This window comes from Mustela lutreola, chromosome 18 (assembly GCF_030435805.1).
Source record: "Mustela lutreola isolate mMusLut2 chromosome 18, mMusLut2.pri, whole genome shotgun sequence".
In the NCBI taxonomy this organism is placed as follows: Eukaryota; Metazoa; Chordata; class Mammalia; order Carnivora; family Mustelidae; genus Mustela; species Mustela lutreola.
In genome coordinates this window covers 6,700,226-6,723,130 of record NC_081307.1, presented here as the reverse complement: position 1 = coordinate 6,723,130, position 22,905 = coordinate 6,700,226, and the positions used below count along the sequence as shown (strand labels likewise).

The 22,905-nt window shown below is 33.6% G+C and overlaps 1 protein-coding gene across 1 annotated transcript in view; it reads right to left on the bottom strand.

Moving 5' to 3' along the window:
* Positions 1–22,905, bottom strand: part of LOC131820570 (disintegrin and metalloproteinase domain-containing protein 18-like) — a 213,905-nt gene that overhangs the window by 71,527 nt on the left and 119,473 nt on the right. Inside the window, exons 16-17 of the mRNA XM_059156250.1 lie at positions 21,162–21,348; positions 3,760–3,840 (exon numbers count right to left, since the gene is read on the bottom strand). Of these exons, the coding sequence (XP_059012233.1) occupies positions 3,760–3,840; positions 21,162–21,348 (268 nt within the window). The remainder of the gene's footprint in view (positions 1–3,759; positions 3,841–21,161; positions 21,349–22,905) is intronic.

The window sequence follows — 22,905 nt, the reverse complement described above, 5'->3', positions numbered from 1 at the left end:
CATGAAAACTCCTCAAAGTATAGGGATTGAGGGAACATTCCTCATCTTCATAATACCTATGTATGAAAAACCCACAGCTAAAAATATCATTCTCAATGAGGAAAAGCTGACAGCCTTCCTTTTGAGATCAGAAACATGACAAGGATATCCATTTTCCCACTGTTGTTCAACATAGTACTAGAAGTCTCAGCAATAGCAATCAGACAACAGCAACAACAACAATAATAAAAGGTATTCAAATTGGCAAAGAAGAAGTCAAATACTCTCTTCACAGATGACATGATACTTTATATGGAGAATCCAAATGACTCTACCCCCAAACTACTAGAACTCACAGCAAGGATCTGTACTCAAGGAACTAGAGAACCCTCATGAAAGAAATTGAAGAAGACACAAAAATATGGAAAAGCATTCCAGACTAATGGATCAAAAGAATAAACTTTGTTAAAATGTCTATACTGCCCAGAGCAATCTATACTTTCAATGTCATCCTGATCAAATTCCAAAAGCATTTTTCAAAGTGCTGGAACAAACAATCCTAAAGTTAATGTGGAACCAGAAAAGACCCTGAATTGCTAAGGAAATGTTGAAAAAGAAAAACAAAGCTGGGATCATCATTTTGCCTGATTTCAAGCTTTACTACAAAGCTGTTATCACCAAGACAGCATGGTACCGGCACAAAACAGACACATAGACCAGTGGAACAGAGTAGAGAATCCAGATATGGACCCACAACTCTATGGTCAACTAATCTTTGACAAAGCAGGAAAAAATATCCAGTAGAAAAAAAAAAAAAAAACAAAAAACAGTCTCTTCAATAGATGGTGCTGGGAAAATTAGACAGTTATGTATAGAAGAATGAAATTCGACCATTCTCTTACACCATATACAAAGATAAACTTGAAACAGATAAAAGACCTCAACATGAAGCAAGAATCTATCAAAATCCTAGAGAACAGGCAGTAACATCTTCGACATCAGCCACAGCAGCTTCTTTTAAGATACGTCTCCAAAGGAAAAGGAAACAAAAGTAAAAATCAAGTTTGGGGACTTCATCAAGATTAAAATTTCTGCACAGCAAAGGAAACAGTCAACAAAACAAAAAGGCAATCCATGGAATGGGAGAAGATATTCACAAATGATACTACAGATAAAGAGCTGATATCCAAGATCTATAAAGAACTCCTCAACAGATAATCACGTCAAAAAATGGGCAGAAGACATGAATAGACACTTCTCCAAAGAAGACATATACAAATGGCTAACAGACACATGAAAATATGTTCATCATCATTAGCCATCAGGGGAGATTCAAATCAAAACCACATTGAGATAGCATCTTACACCAGTTAGAACGGAAAAAAAAAATAACAGGACAGGAAACAATAAGTGTTGGAGAGGATGTGGAGAAAGGGGAACCCTCTTACACTGTTGAGGGGAATGCAAGTTGGTGTAGCCACTTTGGAAAACAGTGTGGAGATTCCTTAAGAAATTAAAAATAGAGTTACCCTATGACCCATCAGGCAATTGCACTACTGGGTATTTACCCCAAAGATACAGATGTAGTGAAAAGAAGTGACATCTGTATCCCAAATGTTCATAACAGCAATGGCCACAGTCACCAAACAGTGGAAAGAACCAAGATGCCCTTCAACAGATGAATGGATAAAGAAGATATGGTCCATATATACAGTGGAGTATTACACAGCCATCAGAAAGGATGAATACCCAACTTTTTTGGGTCCATGTTGAAACATGAATGGGACTGGAGTAGACTATGCTGAGTAACATAAATCAAGCAGAGAGAGTCAATTATCCTATGGCTTCACTTACTTGTGGAACATAAGGAATAACATGTAGGACATTAGGAGAAGAAGAGGAAAAGTGAAGTGGGGGAAATCAGAGGTGGAGAGGAAGCATGAGAGACTGTGGACTCAGAGAAACAAACTGAGGGTTTTGGATGCAAGGGGGGGATCAGGGGATGGGTGAGCCTGGTGGTGGGTATTAAGAAGGGCACGTACTGCATGAAGCACTGGGTGTGGCGCATAAACAATGAATCTTGGCACACTGGAAAAATAAAATAAAAAAAAATATGGCTCCTGGGTAACTCAGTCTCATTAAGCATCTGTCTTCAGCTCAGGTCATGATTCCAGGGTCCTGGGATAAAGCTCTGCATTGGGTTCCCTGCTGGGTGGGAAGCCTGCTTCTCCCTCTCTCACTCCCTCTGCTTGTGTTCCCTCTCTTGTTATTTCTCTCACTGTCAAATAAATACATAAAAATTTAAAAAATAAATAAATAAATAAAATAACATAAAGTATATGCTGGATATAGGGATATATTAATAAAAAAAGAAAAATTTTATCTAAAAATCCAAAAACTAAGTAAAATAAAAATGGAAACTAAATGGTAGTAGGCAAAGAAAACAAATTTGTATCCAGTGGAACAGTATCAATAATTTATAATCTATAACTTTGTTTTGAGACTTAATAAAAATAACTTGTGCTGATACTTAAAACAGATAATTAAACAATGGAAAGCAAAAGATAAGGTCAATAACTATAACTATAGAGAGTAAAAAACAAAACATGAAAATGTACTTATCCTCTTTGTTAACAGCCTCTAGAAAGCTAAAGACATGGAATAGGTATTTTATACATTCTAAATCCAATCAAATTAAAAATTATAAATTGAATACTGATAAATATTATAAATCCGGAATAATTCCTATAATGTTGACTGTATCTTACACTGATTTTCTTTCAGGAAAAATAATTTTAAAAGGACCAATACTATAAATTTTAAGATATAAAACTTAAATACAAAAGTAACAGCAGATTTGTATTAGCAGATTAAGATAGATAAGCCATTGGGAAGAAACAAAGAAATTTTGCATGAGGATACATATCCGACTGGAATCCTCTTCATAGGAACAATCTGACAATTCGCTAACATTTCAACAGGTTTTTTTAAGTGTACTCTCTATAAAACATTATACAGCTATAAATTTTAATTATTAAGAAAATGAGGAAGAACAAAATATGTTCATAATTACAAGTAAATTATACATTTATTGGCATAAGAAAAGAATTAGTATTTTTCATTCAAACATGTTATTAATTCATAAGTTGTGGATTTTGAGAATAAAATCAACAGATGTAGTACAGTTTAACAGTGTTTTAATTAGCTCCACTGATTTTCTTTATTTTTAAATTTATTTTTATGATTATGTTAAATTAGCTAACACAGAGTATATCATTAGTTTTTGATGTAGTGTTCAATGATTCATAAGTTTTGTATAACACCCAGTGCTCATCAGAGCACCTGTCTTCCTTAATACCCATCACCTAGTTACCCCATTCATCCACCCTCCTCCCTTCTGTAACCCTCAGTTTGTTTACTACAGTCCAGAGTCTTTCATGGTTTGTCTCCCTCTCTGATTTCTTCCCATTCAGTTTTCCATCCCTTCCCCTATGGTCCTCTGGTCTATTCCTTATGTTCCACATATGAGTGAAACCATATGATAATTGTCTTTCTCTGCTGGATTTATTTCACTTAGCATAATCCCCTCCAGTTCCATCCATGTTGATGCAAATGGCAGACATTTATCATCCCAATTGTTTCCTTTATATTGGTTAGCTATTCCTTGGTAAGTTCAGTTTAAAAGTAACTAGTCTCTCAGTTCTCCCCAGTAAGATAAACTTTAATTTGAATTACCCACAAAAATAATATTTAATTTAGAACTACAAAAAGAAAACTTACTCCATTTCCTCTGCATTTTGTAACAGCATTACATTTGTTTCCTGCCAAATGAACTTCTTTGCAGGTTTTATTTATACAGTACTAAAATAAAACAAAGATATTTCATAGTCACACATTTGAAGCAATATGAGAAAAGGATTATTTGTTATATACACATAAGTGATGCTCAAATTGAGACATTTTATTCCATATTACTCTGATTCTGATACAAAGATTCTAGCATTTCAATAAAAAATCTAAACAATAGAAAAAAGAAAAATTACTGAAGGTGTTTGCCTTGATGTAATTTTTAAAATAATGTAATATAATTTGGGTTTTGATACTTAGAATTTGGAATTGAATTGAAAATCTCCATCAGGAAAATTTTCTACATTATGTTAATGTTCTATTATAAATAATTAGCTAGATTAATATTAATGATTTGTCCCCTCAAAAATTAGAACAAAATTTATTAATTTTGTTTGAGTTTCAGATATGTTAGTATTTTGGATTATGAATATTTGTTAAATATTGATAAGAATAATTTGTCAACAAAAATATTTTAACTATATTTGTATACATTGTAAAACCCTTGTTATGTCAAAATGGGTAATCTAGTGGTAATTGGCCACCTGTATATATAACTTTTGCTTCATTTACCTTTCAAAATTTTTTTTTTAAGTGTTTTTTTTCTTTTTTTTTTAAAGATTTTTATTTATTTGACAGAGAGAAATCACAAGTACACTGAGAGGCAGGCAGAGAGAGAGAGAGGGAAGCAGGCTCCCTGCTGAGCAGAGAGCCCAATGTGGGACTCGATCCCAGGACCCTGAGATCATGACCTGAGCCGAAGGCAGCGGCTTAACCCACTGAGCCACCCAGGCGCCCCTCAAAATTTTTTTAACTGTCCTCCTGGCTTATGTTTTTTTTGTTTTATTTTAAAAAGTCACATAAATTATAAATAATACATTGAAAATATGAATATAATAAGAATAAAAATTAGATTTTTGAAATTAGTTCCTGAAAATTAACATACACCCAATACTTAAAAGATGTTGCATATTCCAGCCTACATTTACCTCCTCTTTTCAACATAATTTTGGAAATTCTAGCCAAAGAAATTTGGTGATAAAAATAAATAAGAGGCATACAAACTGTATAGAAAGAAGTAAAATTATCTGTTTGCAGATGACATAATCTTATATATAGTAAATCCTAAAGACTCTCTACACACAAATAAGCTTTTCAAAACTAATTGGCAAATTCAGTAAAGTTTCAGGATAACATATTAACATACAAAAAATAAACTCATTTCTTTACACTAGCAATAAACATTGTGAAAAATTAAGAAAACAATTCAATTTGAAACAGTATTAACTATTATTAACCGACTAAACCAAGGAGGCAAGTGATGTGAAGGTATAAATATATAGAAAGATACCCTGTGTACATGGACTGAAAGACATTGTTAAGATGCTAATTCTAAAGACATTTTTTTCAGAAATAGAAAACCCATCTAAGATGGAATTTCAGGGGACATCAAATAGCCAAAACAGCCTAAAAACAAAACAAAGTGGGAGAAATTACACTTCTTGCTATCACAACCTTCTAAAAAGCTACAGCAATGAAAACAGTAGTCTTGGCATAAATTCAGAAATATAGATGAATGGAATATATTAGCCAAGAAATAAATCCTTGCATATATGGTCAAATAATTTTGCTGCCAAGACCATTCAATGACAAAACATAATCTTTTCAACAAATGATCCTGGAAAATTGGATATCCATATGAAAAAATGAAATTAGATCTTACACCATATGCAAAAATTAACTCAAAAAAAATCAAGACCTAAAGAGCCAAATAATAAAACTCTTAGAAAACATAGGGGAAAGCTTCAGAACATTAATTTGGAAATGATTTTTTCAATATGACACCCAGTGATAAGGAACAAAAGAAAGAACAGGTATATTGGACTTCAAAAAAATTAAAAGGATTTTCATGTGCCATAGGACACTATCAAGAGACTGAGAAGGAAATCCATAGAATGGGAGAGAATATTAACAAATCATGATCTGGTAAGGGATTTTCCAACATATATGTAGGATTCTTTAAACTCAACAATTACAAAAACCAATACTAAATTAAAAATGGACAAAAGACTTAAATAGACATTTCTCCAAAGAAGATATAGGGATAGCCAACAAGCTTGTGAAAAAAAGTTCTACATTACTAATTGTTAGGAAAATGAAAATTAAAAACTCAATAAAATATCACTTCCTATCTGCTAAGATGGTTATTATCCAAACAAAACAGAAAGTAAGTGTTAGTAAAGAAGTAGTCAAATTGGAACCCTTGTGAATTACCAGTGGGAATGTAGAATTGTGCAGCCACTGTGAAAACAGAATGACCATTTCTTAAAAACAAAACAAAACAGGGGGAGGAGCAAAATGGTGGAGGAGTAGCAGACCTAAATATCCCCACATCCCAGGAGTTGAGCTAGATAGTTATCAAACCATTCTGAACACTTACAAACTCAACAGGAGATCAAAGAGGAGCAGCAATTCTAGGAACAGAAAAGCAACAGCTTTCTGGAAGGAAGGATGTACAGAAAAATGAATCTGAGGCAATATACAGGATGAGAGACCATGGGGGGAGGGAACAGCTTCTGGCAAGCAGTAGTGTGGCAGAGCACAAAATCAGAACTTTTGGAAGTCTGCTCCATGAGGGACATAGCTCCAGAGGTTAAGCAGGGGTGGGGTGGGGGTGTGGAACACTCATGGGGACAGTGAGGTCTTAGAGGACTCTCAGGGTCATAGAAAGACCAGGGGTGCCTGAGTGTGGCAGAGCTGCCAGGTGTCAGAGCAGGGAAGCTGACTGCAAAGATGGAGCCAAGGAGTGGGTTCACAGCTCGGGGTTACCTTAAACCATGATCCAAGGCACAGTTGGCCCACTAATCTTCAAGCAGAGACCCCACAAGTGGCAGATCTAGGAAGAACCACCCCCTTCCTCCTCTGGGAGGAGTGACATGGGTGCACACTGCAGGAATCTGCTGGGTTTGGAGACTCCAAACAGGGCCATGCACTAGAGATAGAAACACTTGGTCACAGGCCAGGTGAGCAAAGAGTGTTGCCAGAGACCAGCGAGACAGGAATGATTGATTGCTTTTCTCTGCTGAGACTGCACTGAGGAGTGGGGACCTGTGCTCTTGGCTCCTATGGGGCTGAAGATTGGGAGGTCCCCATTTTCATTTCCACCCTTCAAAGCTGTACAGAAAGTGTTCAGGCAACAAAAGTTCCTGAGAGCAAAACTAAGATTAAGAGCATCCAGCCAAGACCAAGTTTACTGATCAATAAGAACTGTGGAACTCCAGAGCTAGGGGAATGCAACACATAGGATGCATGACGTTTCCCCCTTGATTCTTTAGTCTTTCAAAGTTAAATTTTTTTTAATTTTATTTTTTTCTTATTCTATTTTTAAAATTTTTGTCCTTTCTGATTTTAACCTTTTAAAACTATTTTATCTTATCAATACCTTTTAAAAAATTTAAAATTTTCATTGTCATAGTCCTATTCTATTCCTTCATTGTATTTAGCCTTATTTTTTGTATACATATAGGTTTTTCTTTCTTTAAAATTTTGGGATACGGTTTCTTCTAACATACAAAAATATACCCTAAATCTAGTGCTTGGCTTTGTTATAGTCTCCAGCCTGATCACATTTTCTCCTCTTTTTTTTCTATCTTTTTTCAACCAACTTCTTATCAATTCCATTTTTAGAATCTTTAATTTTCACCTTTACAGCCATATTCCATTCCTTCATCGTGTTTACCTTTATTTTTGTATATATATGTTTTTCTTTCTTTAAAATTTTGGGAGGCAGTCTCTTTTAACAGACCAAAACACACCCCAAATCAAGTGTGTGGCTCCATTGTATTCACCACTCTAACTTACTATACACACACACACACACTCACACATATATATACATATATATATATACATACACACACGTACATACATATATATATACACACACATGATTGCAAGCTATAGATTATTAATCAAGAAATAATTTCATTAAGAAAATGAGGACAATGCTATCAATAAATAATTTTGGAAACAGAAAAAACATACCATATATGGCACTTTAATGGCACTGCCAACTTCACAAGACTATTTTTTTTTTAAAGATTTTATTTATTTATTTGACAGACAGAGATTGCAAGTAGGCAGAGAGGCAGGCAGAGAGAGAGAGAGGAGGAAGCAGGCTCCCTGCTGAGCAGAGAGCTCGATGCGGGACTCAATCCCAGGACCCTGAGATCATGACCTGAGCCGAAGGCAGCGGCCTAACCCACTGAGCCACCCAGGCGCCCCCTTCACAAGACTATTTTAAGAGATGTTTTCAATACTTGTGATATTATCTTATTTTCATATTTTGAGTAGCACAAATATCTTTTATATACAAATACAAAAGACAATGTAGTCTTATTAGTAATAATTTATCTTTATAGGACCATGTATATTAATATTATAGTTGAACATGCCAGATTTAATATCCTGGATTTCTGAAATCCACTCTAAAAGTCTAGTTATAACATATATGTCTATCAAAAATAAGAATCTTGCATTTCAAAAAATACCAATATTTTCCATATCCTGTGATGAGAGCACACTTTGCTTCCATTCAACACATTGCTGTAACTATAAATATGTGTCAGGCAAAGTTTTGGAAGTATCCTTTTAATCAAATAATATGCCACAAATGATGTGCTATAACTAGTAGTTTTACAGTAAATTTCTATTTGTAGAGTTCTGATTTCTATGAATTTTTAAAAAGAAAAAATAAATTAAAAAATCTGTGTCTGAAAACGTTTTTTTAAATAATCAGTTATTATTTGTGTGGAGGGAATTGTAGGTATCTAACATCAAAGAAAATAAGCTATAGTTATTTTTAAATAAAAAAAACTTTATCAAAATAGTAGTGTTATACATACATCCAAATACAATTTTCCTAGAATAACACAACACACATTACTACTGCTATAACATTTTTTTATCTTGCTTAATTAAGAATGAGAGGTACTCTTCACTAGAAGCTCAGAATAACAGTGGTGCTTAGCATCCTGAGTCTCCTAGATAGTTATGATCAAAGTCTGGCAATTCTGAACAATTTCCCAAAATTCTCAATGTAAATTTAATCACGTGTGTTGCCTAATCTCTACATTAACTAACATAAGAGGAAGTTTGATATCTTCACATATCCATGGTTTTTCCTTATGAATCTAGACTACTCAAATACCATCAGTGAACTCCCATATATTGCTTTTTTTTTTAGATTTCAATAAAATAAAACTATAATTCCAAAGAAGAAAAATTGCATAATCATATATATCGACAAAATTCAATACCTATTCATGATAGAAAAAAAAAAATCTCAACAAACAAGAAATAGAGGGGACTTCCACAATTGGCTAAAGGTCCTCTTCAAAAACCTACAACTAACATGATATGACTAGATAGTAAAAGACTGGATGCTTTCCCTTAAGATCAGGAAGAAGGCAAGGGTATACAGTCTTATGATTCTATTCAACATAGTACATGAAGTTCTACCCAGTTCAATAAGCAAGGAACATATATTTAAAAGAGATGATAGATAAATAGATGATAGACAGATAGACAGACTGATAGATGATAGATAGCAGAAGACAGATAGATGAGAGAGAGAGACTACCAAAGGAAAAAAAGAAAAAGCTATCCCTTTTCACAGATGGCATCATTGTCTACACACAAAATCTTAAGGAATTTACATAAAGTTCTAAAACTAATAAATGAGTTCAGCAAGTATTTTGGGTACAAGTTAGATACATAAAAATAGTATTTCTGTATACTAACAACAATAAAAGGTGAGATGAAAACACAGTACTTCTCCCAAATGAATAAAATATTTAGATATAAGTCTAACAAAAGATGTATAGGATCTCCACCTTGAAAATTATTTTTGAAAAAGTCAATGACTACATAAATAATTTAAAAGGCTTACCATATTCATGGTATGGTAGATACAGTACAGTAAAAATAACAGTACTTCCCAAAATGAACTGTAGTTTTAACACAATTCTTATTAAAATTCCAGAAAATATTTTATTGTCCTTTATAAGTTTATTTGAAAACTTATATGGAAAAATACAGGACCTAGAATAGCTAAAATAATTTTGAAAAAGGGAAGTAAAATGGGAAGATTCACTCTACCTATTATTAAGGCTTACTACATTACTGAACTAATCAAGAAAACATATTAGTGGGTGGATAGAAAGATCAATGTAACAGAGTAGACAACCCCGATATAGAACCACAAAAATATCCCAATTTAATTTTTATAATGGTACAGAAAAAAGAACCTCAACCTAAACCTCACACCTTATAAAAAAAGTTAGCAATAAGTAAAAATTTACTGTAAAACTCATTATACATTTTTAGAAAAAAATATTAGAACATGCAAAAATATCTTCATGATCTAGAGCTCGGTGAAATTATTAGACTTGACACCAAAAACATAGTCTATAAGAGGAAAAATTGATAAACTGGACATCCTGAAAATTAAAAGCTTGAAAAAAAGCTACAGAATAGAAGAAAACATTTGTAAACTTGAGTGTACTATTTATAAAAAAACAAAGACCAACATCTTTTATAAAAAAGGTGATCTGATTAGACACGAGTAAACATTTTAATGAGAAGAATGTATTGATGGTATATAAGCAAATGTGTTGAATATAATTAACCATTACAGAAGTGGAAATTAAAAGCACAAATGTCCATATACATGTATCAAAATAGCAAAAATAAAAAATAGTAATAACAAAAAATACTGGTCCAAATATGGAGAAACTTGATCACTTAAATATTGTTGGTGGAAAAGTAAATGGCATAACTACTCTGGCAAAGATTCTATCAGGTTCTTACAGAATCAAACATGCACTTCTCATGTGAACCATAAATCGCACTTTTTTTTTTTATTAACACATACTTTACCCCTGGAGTACAGGTGTGTGAATCATCAGGCTTTACACATTTCACAACATTCACCATAGCACATACCCTCCCCAATGTCCATAACCCAGCCACCCTATCCCTACCCCACCCCCCCCCAGCAACCCTCAGTTTGTTTAATGAGATTAATAGTATCCATGGTTTGTCTCCCTCCTGATCCCATCTTGTTTCAATTTTTTCTCTCCCTACTCCCCATAACCCCCCTACCTTGCCTCTCAAATTTTTTATATCAGAGAGATCATATGATAATTATCTTTGATTGACTTATTTCACTTAGTATAATACCTTCTAGTTCCATCCATGTTATTGCAAATGACAAGAATTCAGGCTTTTGATAGCTACATAGTATTCCATTGTATATATATATACCATGTATTCTTTATCCATTCATCTGTTGATAGACATCTAGCTTCTTTACATAGTTTGGCTATTGTGGATATTGTTGCTATAGACATTTGGGTGCACATGCCCCTTTGGATCGTTACATTTATTTCTTTAGGATAAATACCCAGTAGTGCAATTTTTGGGCCATAGGGTAGCTCTATTTTCAACTTTCTGAACAACCTCCATACTGTTTTCCAGAGTGGCTGTACCAGCTTGCATTCCCACCAGCAGTGTGGGAGGGTTCCCCTTTCTCCACATCCTTGCCAACACCTGTCATTTCCTGACTTGTAATTTTAGTCATTATGACTAAAATCAGACCATATCAAAATGGGTAGGAAGGCAAGGATATCATCTCACCAAAAACTGTGCTGCCATGGCATCCTAGAATAGGGATGGATCTCACCCATCTAGTGTTTCCCCTGGAAAAGCAAGGGGTTGGTGCCCCCATATTAGTCATCTCAATCCTTGAGATCTGCACTGGAAACACAAACTCCCAAAATGTATGGCTTAGAAAACCAAATAGACTGATGCTCAAGGGACCCAAACTGCTATTACAAACTTGAGATTCACGTTTTAAACAGCTTACATATGGTCTCACTCAACCAAAATCCAGCAAAACCAACCAAACAAAAACAAACAAACAAATCCCCTAACAGATTGGAAAGCGTTATGAATATATGTGAAGGAGATTCATTTGCTAATTCAAAAATCTCTTGTGGAGGAGTGTTCCCTGGAGTCAGAGGCACTGGCAGATACCATTTTTGCAATCTGCACCTATCCTGTTAGCACAGGAGGAAGTTCAGACACAGCCCATTCCCTCCACCTTGCCAAGACAGAAAAGACCAGCATTCAAGTACTGTTCTACTGCCTTACAGAAGTCTGGTTGTGTAGGCAGTTGTAGCACTCTCCCTCTAGCTGGTTTGAGCAAGTGAACATGAACAGTTATGACATTCTCATGCTCACTAGATAAAGTCAGCAAGCATGAACAATTATGACACTCCTTTGTTATCTGGCTGGGGGTGGTGGGAGCAAGGGGTTGTGGCATTCTCCTACTCTGAAACTAAAGCCAGCATACATAAACAGATAAGGACTCTCAGCTGCATTCTAACCTATGGAAATGTGCAGTTAAGATACATCATCACTGCCTTTCTTAAGCCAGCAAATAATGCTCCAATCTCTACATTCTCCAGCTGTATATCTAAACCCAGTACATGTGGATAATTCACAAAGAGAAATTCCCTTTGATCTACCTGATTCTGGTGATCAAGGAGGCTGGCACCCTAATATCAATGGGAATATGATAATTGGAAACACAGTTCTTGGTTGGTCACCACACCTAGGTTAATACACAGACAATAGACTGAAACACAACCCCAGTCTTCCTGTGGAAAAAGTCTGTTTGTCAAATATGGAACTTCAGCCTGAGGGACAGTTTTCAAATCTCCATACAATGAGGCTAAGGAATCACTCCCAGCAATGTAAGCACATCCTTCAGGGCCTCACTACTGCTCCAGAAAGGAGCGTATGCACTTATCTACAACCTCAATTTTTGCAACTATCACCCTAAGGATACTTCCAGATCTTCTAGACACCAGCAGGGATTATAACTGCATTCCCATAGGACTGTACACATATGTTCACATTTTACATATTTACATATTTGCCTAAGGGTCTGGTTTCCAATTAACCTGAAAGTAGGCACTAAATGAGATTCCTCCCATTGAATACTGAGAGGCCTTGGTACACACTCAGAAATAGGAATTAATCAAGAATAAATCGGGTTGTTAGACAATCACAAAGATTTGAGAGATAGTCAATAGTTAGGGTAAAATTAAAAAAGAAAGTTGATCACGTACACAAAGTCACTCCTTCCAGATTGAGAGAAGTAGCTAGAAATATGAATGCCTGGGTGGCTCAGTCATTAAGCATCTGCCTTTGGCTCAGGTCATAATCCCAGGGTCCTGGGATTGAGCCCACATCGGGGTCCCTACTCAGCAGGAAGACTTCATCTCCCTCTCCCACTCCTCTTGCTTGTGTTCCCTCTCTCACTGTGTCTCTCTGTGTCACAAAAATAAATAAAATCTTTAAAAAATAATACATAGAAATTAACATAGAGAGTCAAGCAAAATTAGGAAACAGAGAACTGTAACCCAAAACAAGGAACAAGAAAAAAGAAAACAACAACACAGGAAAAGACTCCTAAGTTATATGAAGATAAGTAACCTACCAGATAAGGGTTTCAAAATAATGGTCATAAAATGCTCACTTAACTTGGCAGATGAATGAACATAGTGAGAAAGTCAACAATAACAACAAAAAAGAAAATCTAAGAATACTAAATAAAAGTCACAGAGTGAAGCATAAAATAACTAAAAAAAAATTCACAAGAGGTTTTAACAATAGACTGGGTGAAATAGAAGAATGGATTAGCAAGCTGGAAGACAAAGCAATGTAACTCATCCAGACCGACCAGCAAAAAGGAAAAAAAAAAAAAAAAACAAAACTTTAAGAAATGAAGAAAACATGAGACCTTTAAGACAACATGAAGCAGAATAACATTTGCATTATTGGTGTTCCAGAAGGAGAACAGAGAGATCAAGGGACAGAAAACTTGTTTGAGAATATAACAAGTGAAATTTTTCATAACCAAGGGAAGGAAACAGACATCAAGGTCCAAGAAGCTCAGAGAGTTCCAAATAAGATGAACCTAAAGCAATCCACACCAAGACACATTATAATTAAAATGATCCAGCAATTGTACTATTAGGTGTTTACCTAAAGAATACAAAAATCCAATTCAGAGTGATAAATGTAGTCCAATGTTTATAGCAGCATTATCTACAATAGCCAAACTATTGAAACAGCCTATGTCCATCAACTGATGAATGGATAAAGAAGATGTAGTATATATATAGCATGAAATATTATTCAGCCATAAAATAATGAAACCTTGTAACCCGAAACAACATGGATGGAGTTAGAGAGTATTGTGTTTAGTGAAATAAGTCAGTCAAAGAAAGAGAAATACCATATGATTTCACTCACATGTGGAATTTAAGAAACAAAACAAATGACTATAGGGGAAAAAAAGAGGCATACCAACAGAAAGGTTCTAAACTATAGAGAACATACTAATGGTTTTCAGAGAGGTCAGTTGGAGGATTGGTTAAGTTGGTGATAGGGATTAAGGAGTGCACTAGTTGTGATGAGCCCTGGGTATTGAAATTAAGTGTTGAATCATTAAATTATACAACTGAAAATAATATATAATAATAATATAATATAATTATATAATATATAAAATAAATGTATAATATATAATAATAATATTAATAATTTGTTAACTAACGAATTTGAATGACTTAAAAGAAAACTAAAAACAAAAACAAAAATGAAATGTTAAAATTTAAAGAAGAGAATCTTGAAAGCAAGAGAGAAACAAATTGTTATGTACATAGAAAACATCACTAGGCTATCCATGATTTCTCAGCAAAGATTCTTTTTCAGGCCATGAGGAAGTGGCATGACATTCATTCCATCCAAGAATACTCTTACCAGCAAGATTAACAACCAGAATTGAAGAAATGGTAAAGTGTCTTTAAGACAAGCAAAAGCTAAAGGAGTTTGTGATTACCAAACAAGCCTTACAAGAAATGTTAAAGGGACTTATTAAAGCTGAAAAGAAATAACAGTAATTAATAACAGAAAAAACATACAAAAGTAAAAATCTCATGCAAAAAAATAAATAAAGGCAGTCAATTAATAGTTATAAAGCTACTTTATGAATGTCAAAAGATTAAAGTAGCAAAATTAACTAAAGCTGTAATAATTAGATAAGGGATATGTAGAACCAAAAGGAAGTAAAATGTGACATCAATAATATAAAATGTGGGGATCAAAAATTCAAAGTTTTAGAACATATTCAAATTTAAGTTGCTATACAGAGGAAGATATATGTAAACATTATGGTAACCAAAGGCAAAAATTTATACTAAACACACAAAAGAAAATGAGGAGGAAATGTAAACATACACTTAAGAAAATTATCAAAACACCAAGGGAGAATAGACAGAAAAGGAGACAAACTACAAAAACAGCCAGAAACTACAATAACAGCCAGAAAACAATGAATGAAATAGGAATGAGTACATATGTGTCAGTAGTTACATTATATGTAAATGGCCTAAATCCTTTAATCAAAAGTCAGAGAGTGACTGAATGGATAAAATAACAAAACACATCTATACATTGCCTACAAGGGATTTCTTTCAGAAGTAAAGACACTCACATATTGAAAATGTAGGAATGGAGAAAGATAGCAAAGAAAGCTTGTATAGCTAGATTCATATCAGACAAATAGTCTTTTTTATTTTTAAATTTTAGTTCCACTGTAATTAACTTACAGTATTATATTATTTTCAGCTGTACAACAGAGTGATTCAACAGTATGTTGTTACTCAATACTCATTAAGATAAGTATATCTTATGTTACTCAGTGGTCATTAAGATAAGTATAGTCTTAACAGACAGACATTAAACAAAGGCTATAATAAAAGACAAAGACACTATAGAATGATAAAGGGGCCAATCAAGAAAGATGTAGGATCTATAAATATATATGCAACTAATATAGAAACACCAAAATACATAACAATATTAATAGAACTAAAAGGGGAAACTGACAGAAATACAGTAAGTGTAGGACACTCTAACATCCCACTAAAATCAATGAATACATCATCTAGACAGAAAATTTAAAAAGGGAATCAGCATTAAACATCACATAGAGCAGATGGACTTAAAAGATGTAGAGAGAATATTCCACCAAAAGGAGCAAAATAAACATTTTTGTCAAGTGTATGTGGAATATTCTTCAAAATAGATCACATGTTATGCCATGAAACAAGACTCAATAAACTCAAGAAAATGGAAATCATATTAGATCTGCTCTCACCACAGTGGTGTGAAACCAGAAATCAATCCCAAGAAAACTAGAAAAAACAGAAATATATGGAGATTAAATAAATGTTGCTTAACAACTACTGGATCATAAAAGAAATCAGAAAAGAAATTTTAAAAATCCTGAGACAAATAAAAACAGAAATACAGCTTACCAAAATGTATGGGATGGTGCAAAAAAAAAACAGTTATAAGAGGAAGTTAATAGCAATACAGGTCTATCACAAGAAACAAGAGAAATCTCAAGTAAATAATTTAGCCTTACACATAAAGGAATTAGAAAAAGAACAGAGTAAGGCCAAAATTAGTAGAAGGAAGGAAATAATAGAGATCAGAGCTAAAATAAACGAACCAAAGACTAAAATGGCAATAGAAAATATTAACATGGGGGGTTAAGGGAATAGGAGAAGAATAAATGAAACAAAATGGGATTGGGAGGGAGACAAACCATAAGTGACTCTTAATCTCACAAAACAAACTGAGGGTTGCTGGGGGGAGGGGGCTGGGTGAAGGGGGGTGGGGTTATGGACACTGGGGAGGGTCTGTGCTATGGTGAGTGCTGTGAAATGTGTAAACCTCGCGATTCACAGACCTGTACCCCTGGGGATAAAAATACATTGTATGTTTATAAAAAAATAAAAAATTAAAAAAAAGAAAATATTAATAAAACTAAGAGCTAATTCTTTGAAGAGATAAACAAAACTGACAAATGTTTAGTTAGACTCACCAAGAAAAAGAGTGCTCAAGTAAATAAAATTAGATATGAAAGAGAAATTACAACTCCTATCATAGAAATACAAAGAATCATAAGAGACTACGATGACCAATTTTACAGTAGTAAATTGGGCAACTTACAAGAAATGGATAAATTCTTAGAAACTTATAATCTGTCAGTACTAACTCATTAAGAAACCCCATAAAATCTATGAGTGTCTGGGTGACTTAACTGGTTAAGTGTCTGACTCTTGACTCTTGGTTTATGTTCAGACTCTTAACTCTTGTTCTTTGTGTCACAAGATCAAGCCCCACATTCAGTTCTGTGCTGAGCATGGAGTCTGCTTGAGATTCTTTCTCCTCCCCTGGGCCCTCCCCTGCTTGTGTGTTCTCTTCTCTCTTTCCTTTCTCACTCTCTCCCTCAAATAAATGAATAAATAAATAAAATAGAAAATCTGGATAGATCAATTACTAATAAGAAATTTGATTCAGTGATTAAAAATAAAACTCTCAGTAAACAAAAATTTGGGACCAGATATCTTTAATGGTAAATTCTACCAAATGCTCAAAGAAGATTTACTACATATCCTTTTCAAACTCTTCCAAAATATTGGAGAGGAAAAGATATTTTCAATCTCATTTTACAAAGCCAGCATTACCCTGATACTAAAACCAGACAAGAACATGATAAGAAAATAAATGTATTGCAAATATCCCTGATGAATATAGATATAAAAATTCTCAATAAAATGCTGGCAAGTTGCATTCAACAATAAATTAAAAGAATTATATACCATAATCAAGTGGAATTTATTCCAGTGATGCAGGAACAGCAAATCAATTAAGGGAATATACCAAATTAACAAAATAAAAGAAAAAAATATGATCATCTTAATGGATACAGAAGAAAATTTGACAAAATTCATCATCCATTTATGATAAAAACTCTCAACAACGTGTCTATAGATGGTACATACCCTAACATAATAAATTCCATATATGACAAATCTACAGCTAATATCATACTCTATGATGGAAAGCTGAAAATTTTACCTCTAAGACTAAGAACAAGACAATTTTTAGTTAACATAGTATTGGAAGTTCTAGCCACAACAATTAGACAACAAAAAAACAAATAAAAGACATAGAAAGTGGACAGGAAGAAGTAAAACTAACTATTATCAGATGATATGATATTATATATAGGAATCCTTGGGGCACCTGGGTGGCTCAGTCAGTTAAGCATACAACTCTTAATTTCTGCTCAGGTCATGATTGCGGGGTCCTGGGATGAAGCTCCATGTTGGGCTCCATGTTCAGTGCAGAGTCTGCTTGTTCCTCTCCCTCTGCTCCTACCCCCACTTGCACACACTCTCCCTTTCTTTCTAAAATAAATAAATCTTTAAAAAAGGGGAAACCCTAAAGACTCTACCACAAAACTGTTAGAGCTAAATTTAGTAAAGTTGTAGGATAAAAAAAAAATCAATATAAAAACACCTGTTGTGTTTTCTACATGCTAATAAACTATCAGAAAGAGAAGTTAAAAAAAAAATCCACTGATAACTCATCAAAAAGAATAAAATACCTAGAGATAAAATTTAATCAAGGAGGTGAAAGACCTGTATGCTAAAAATACAATAGGACATTGATGAATGAAATTGAAGATGACACAAATAAATGGAAAGATATTCTGTGCTCATGCAGTGGAACAATAAATATTGTTAAAATATCACTACTATCCAAAGCAATCTGCAGATTAAATTCAATGCCTATCAAATCTCCAAAGACATTCATCACCAAAATGGAAACAAGAATTAGTTTAAAATTTGTATGGAATCACAGATGACAGTGAACTGACAAATCCATCCTCCAAAAGAAAAACAAGGCTGGAGACACCACATTTTCTATTTTCAAACTAGGCTACAGAACTATAGCAAATAAAACAGTGTGGTACAGAAATCAAGACAGGCATATAAACCAACTGAACAGAAAAAGAAGCCTATGCATGTATGTCAATTAATTCACAATGAAGGAGACAAAAATATACATTAGGAAAGTATAATGTCTTCAAAATATAATGTTGGGAAAACTAACAGCTACATGCAAAAGAATAAAACTGGACCATCATCTTAACATGTACAAAAATTAACTCAAAATATAGTAAAGACTTGAATGTAATATCTGAAATCATAAAATTCCTAGAAGGAAACATAGGTGATAAGCTCCTTGACACAGTCTTAAAAATATTTTTGGAATCTGACATCAAAGGCAAGAGAAACAAAAGTAAAAAGAAACAAATGGAACTCCATCAAAACTAAAAAGCTTTTGCACAGTGAAGGAAACAATTGCAAAATAAAAAGATACAAAATAAAAAATCAAAAACCTACTGAAAAAAGATATTTCCAAATCATATGTACAATAAGGGTCTCAGATCCAAAATATATAAAGAGCACATGCAGCTCAATAACCGAAAAATTCTGATTAAAAAAAGGAAAAAAGATCTGAATACATTTTTCCAAAAAATATATAGAGATGGCCAACAGGCACATGAAAAGATGGTCAACATCACTACTCATCAGGATAATACAAATCAAGACTACGGTGAAGTATCACTTTACAGTTGTCACAATGGCTAGAAGCAAAAAGACAAGAAATAACAAGTGTTGGTGAAGATATGGAGAAAAGGACTATCTTGTGTGTTATTGGTAGGAGTGTAAATTGGTGCAATCCCTATGAAAAATAGTATGGAGTTTCCTCGAAGTATGAAAGATACAGTGAAAAAATAAAATAAAATTAAAAAGTATTAAAGATAGAACTACCATATGATCTAGTAATTCTACTCCTGGATATCCATCTGAAGAAAATAAAAACACTAATTCAAAAAGGTATGTGTACCACTCTGTTGATTGCAACATTAGCCAAGATATGTAAGCAACCCAAATGTCCATCCATAAATGAATGGATAAAGATGTGGTATATTTATATATACAATGCGTTACTACTTAACCACAAAAAATAATAAAATCTTGGTATTTGTGACAATGTGGATGAAACTTAAGGTTATTAAGCTAATGAAATAAGTAAGAGAGAGAAAAACAAATACCATATAGCTTCACCTTTATAATTCTAAAGAGCAAAGCAATCAAAATAAAACCCAGACTTACAGTCACAGAGAACAGATCAGAGGTTGTCAGAGGGAAAGTGTTTGTGTAGAGCAAAAGAGGTGAAGGGGATTAAAAAGTACAAGCATAGAGGTATAACATAAGTCATGGGGATATAATGCACAGCATGAGGAATAGAGTCAATAATGTATTGACGATGATGGACTATAGACTTATTGTCATGATCATATCACAATGTATATGACGTTAAATTGTGTTATACACCTGAAACTAATAATTTTTATGTCAAACATACCTGAATAAAAATTAAATGAACATACATTATAAAATAAAAAAGAATTGGCTAAACGATTTGTCATTTCAAGGTTTTGTTTTATTTTTAATTCAACAAGTAAGTTAGAATGTCATTTATATGTAGCACACTGATTTACAGTTGCTACTTTAAATCTCAGATGCCTTATAGTTTCTGGAATGTGTGCATTTGTACTTCCAAATTGACTAGAACCTCTGAATGAAATCATCTTTTTTCTCCCTTTATTGTATGCATATAAAAGTGCAAATGCTTACATGTATGTATATATGCATATGGATGTAAGCTTGTACATCACTATAACCATGCTTTCCTGGTATAAACTTCTTATTTGGTTCTTCCAAACGTCTCACACTTATACTCCGATTATAAATGTAAACAGATGGTTTAGGAAATATAAAAGCTCAGTTATGTTTCTTTGTGAAGCAGGAAAAGCTGAAAGCTCAGAATTCTTAAATTTGTTATAATTCAAAGATCTAATTAAAAAAAGCATCTCTCATTTTAGTGGAATGCTGTGCTTAAAACACATGCATATCTTCTCATGAAAGATGAGAAGTTGACAGGTTATAACATGACCTGTGATGTCATGTTGACATAACAGGTTATAACATGACCTGTGATGTCATGTTGACATAACAGGTTATAACATGACCTGTTATGTCATGTTGACATAACATGTTAACAAGGTTATGACAGGTTATAACAACCAAAAAGCAAAGTTATTGGATAGCTGAGGTCTAGTTTAATTATATTTTCAATATTGTATGGAAAATAATTTACAGCACCAGGTTCAAATCCATTCAGTATAACTGTGACAGTCATTATGGAATATAGTATTTGATAATTACATAATATAACACAGCTAAATATAAATGAACATGTTTTGTTACCATTTGTGTACCACAAACAGTTCCATCAGCTACATAGGCATAATCTCTTCCATCTGATCTCACTGATGACCCAGTAGCTACAGATATGCATTCATGTCCTTGAATATATGAATAAACTGCAGATTGAACATCATTTTTATAATTCTTAAGTGGCCAAACACAAGCTAATTTTCCACAGAGAACATCTCTGAAATGAAAAAAAAAAATTCCTATCATTTTGTCTTTTAATGATACCAACTTCCAAATAAGTATTATATAACATTAATATTGTTTAATATGTGGTATAAAACTTTTGGCAGAAAAAAAAGCCAAGATAATATTATCCTATGGTGCACAACAACTGAATACAATCCAGTCATCAGCACAGGAACTGAATTGAATACTGTACACTAAACTCAAATTTGCAGTCGTAACCTCATTTCCTATTTCAGAACTCAAGGTTTTGTCTAGCCTCCAGTTGACCTAGGCCATTCATCATATTTCACCACATTCTTTGGGAAAATTCATCACCTGCCTCTACTTTGATACTGCTAGGCCAGTCTGGTCATTTGTTACCCAAGATTTCCTGAGAGTAGCTGGTTGCATTTATTAACTCTCTCTATATTTTGAGCCCCTTCTGTTAATGTCCATTGTCCCTACCATGAACTTTAATCAGTACATCTCTTAGTATACACACTCTTCACATTGATCCCAAGATTTTTCCAACATGCTGATACTTGCACTGGTTTTGCACCTCACTTGAGAATTAAGAAACTTGAGATCTTCTTTATGCCACAAGCATACCAAACATTATCCCATAAACAGTTTATTTAGCCATTCATAGGACAGAATACTGCCTTCTCTAAAGGCATACAATATTCCTAGACCATGCCCTGGAAAGTAATCTATGTCATTTCTTGCTCATGGAGTCACTCAAATATATCAATTCTCATTTTCAATAGAAACAACTATTCTTAACTATCTATATGTGCTTGTCAAGCATGTCCTTATGATTTCTTCAAAAGTCTTCCCTTAGAAAATTTTATCCATTTTTCCTAAAAGACCATTTTAGTTTCTTTTAACATCACAGAGATTAGGTTAATGGCACAATGAGGAAAAAGACTCAAGTGAAACTGGGAGCCAAAGTTCAAATCTCTTTTCAAGCTTTTCTTCTTCCCGGCAAACATTTTCTATCTTGGATCTAGATACTTCTTTTGGTTGCAGCTCCACTTTCTATAGCATATGTCTTAAACCAGCTTTTCATAGTAGGTCTCTTTCTAGTCTGGTTATTTATTACAAATTCTTCCTCCAAAATCGTTTCTCTCAGAATATGCATATATGGTTGAATTCTTGAAAATAACAGGCTTTTCTTTTCTGGAAAGGAATCAGTCTGCTTAGAGCAGATGAATTGTGCTGGTGATTTTATTTCAGGAAAATGTATGCACCATAAAATCTGGGTAAGTTGTGCTTGCTAGAGTTTCACAGTTTCTTCCACCTTTTCTGTCCATACTTCCACAAATAATCTTAGGCCAAGGGTAGTTGACATGCCTTCTGGCCTTCACAGAGAGCGATTAAGCATAACTGGCTTATCTCTACCTCCTATTTTTGTTGTCATCCACTGTGGTATAACTGAGTCCGCCTGATCACTGGTATTCTGTATTAGTGTCTAACAAGGTGTGACTGACTAAATCTTGTCTTTTGGAGCTTATATGGATCTCCTTATCAGATCTCTCCTCATCACTATTTTGTGATTCCAGAGATTCTC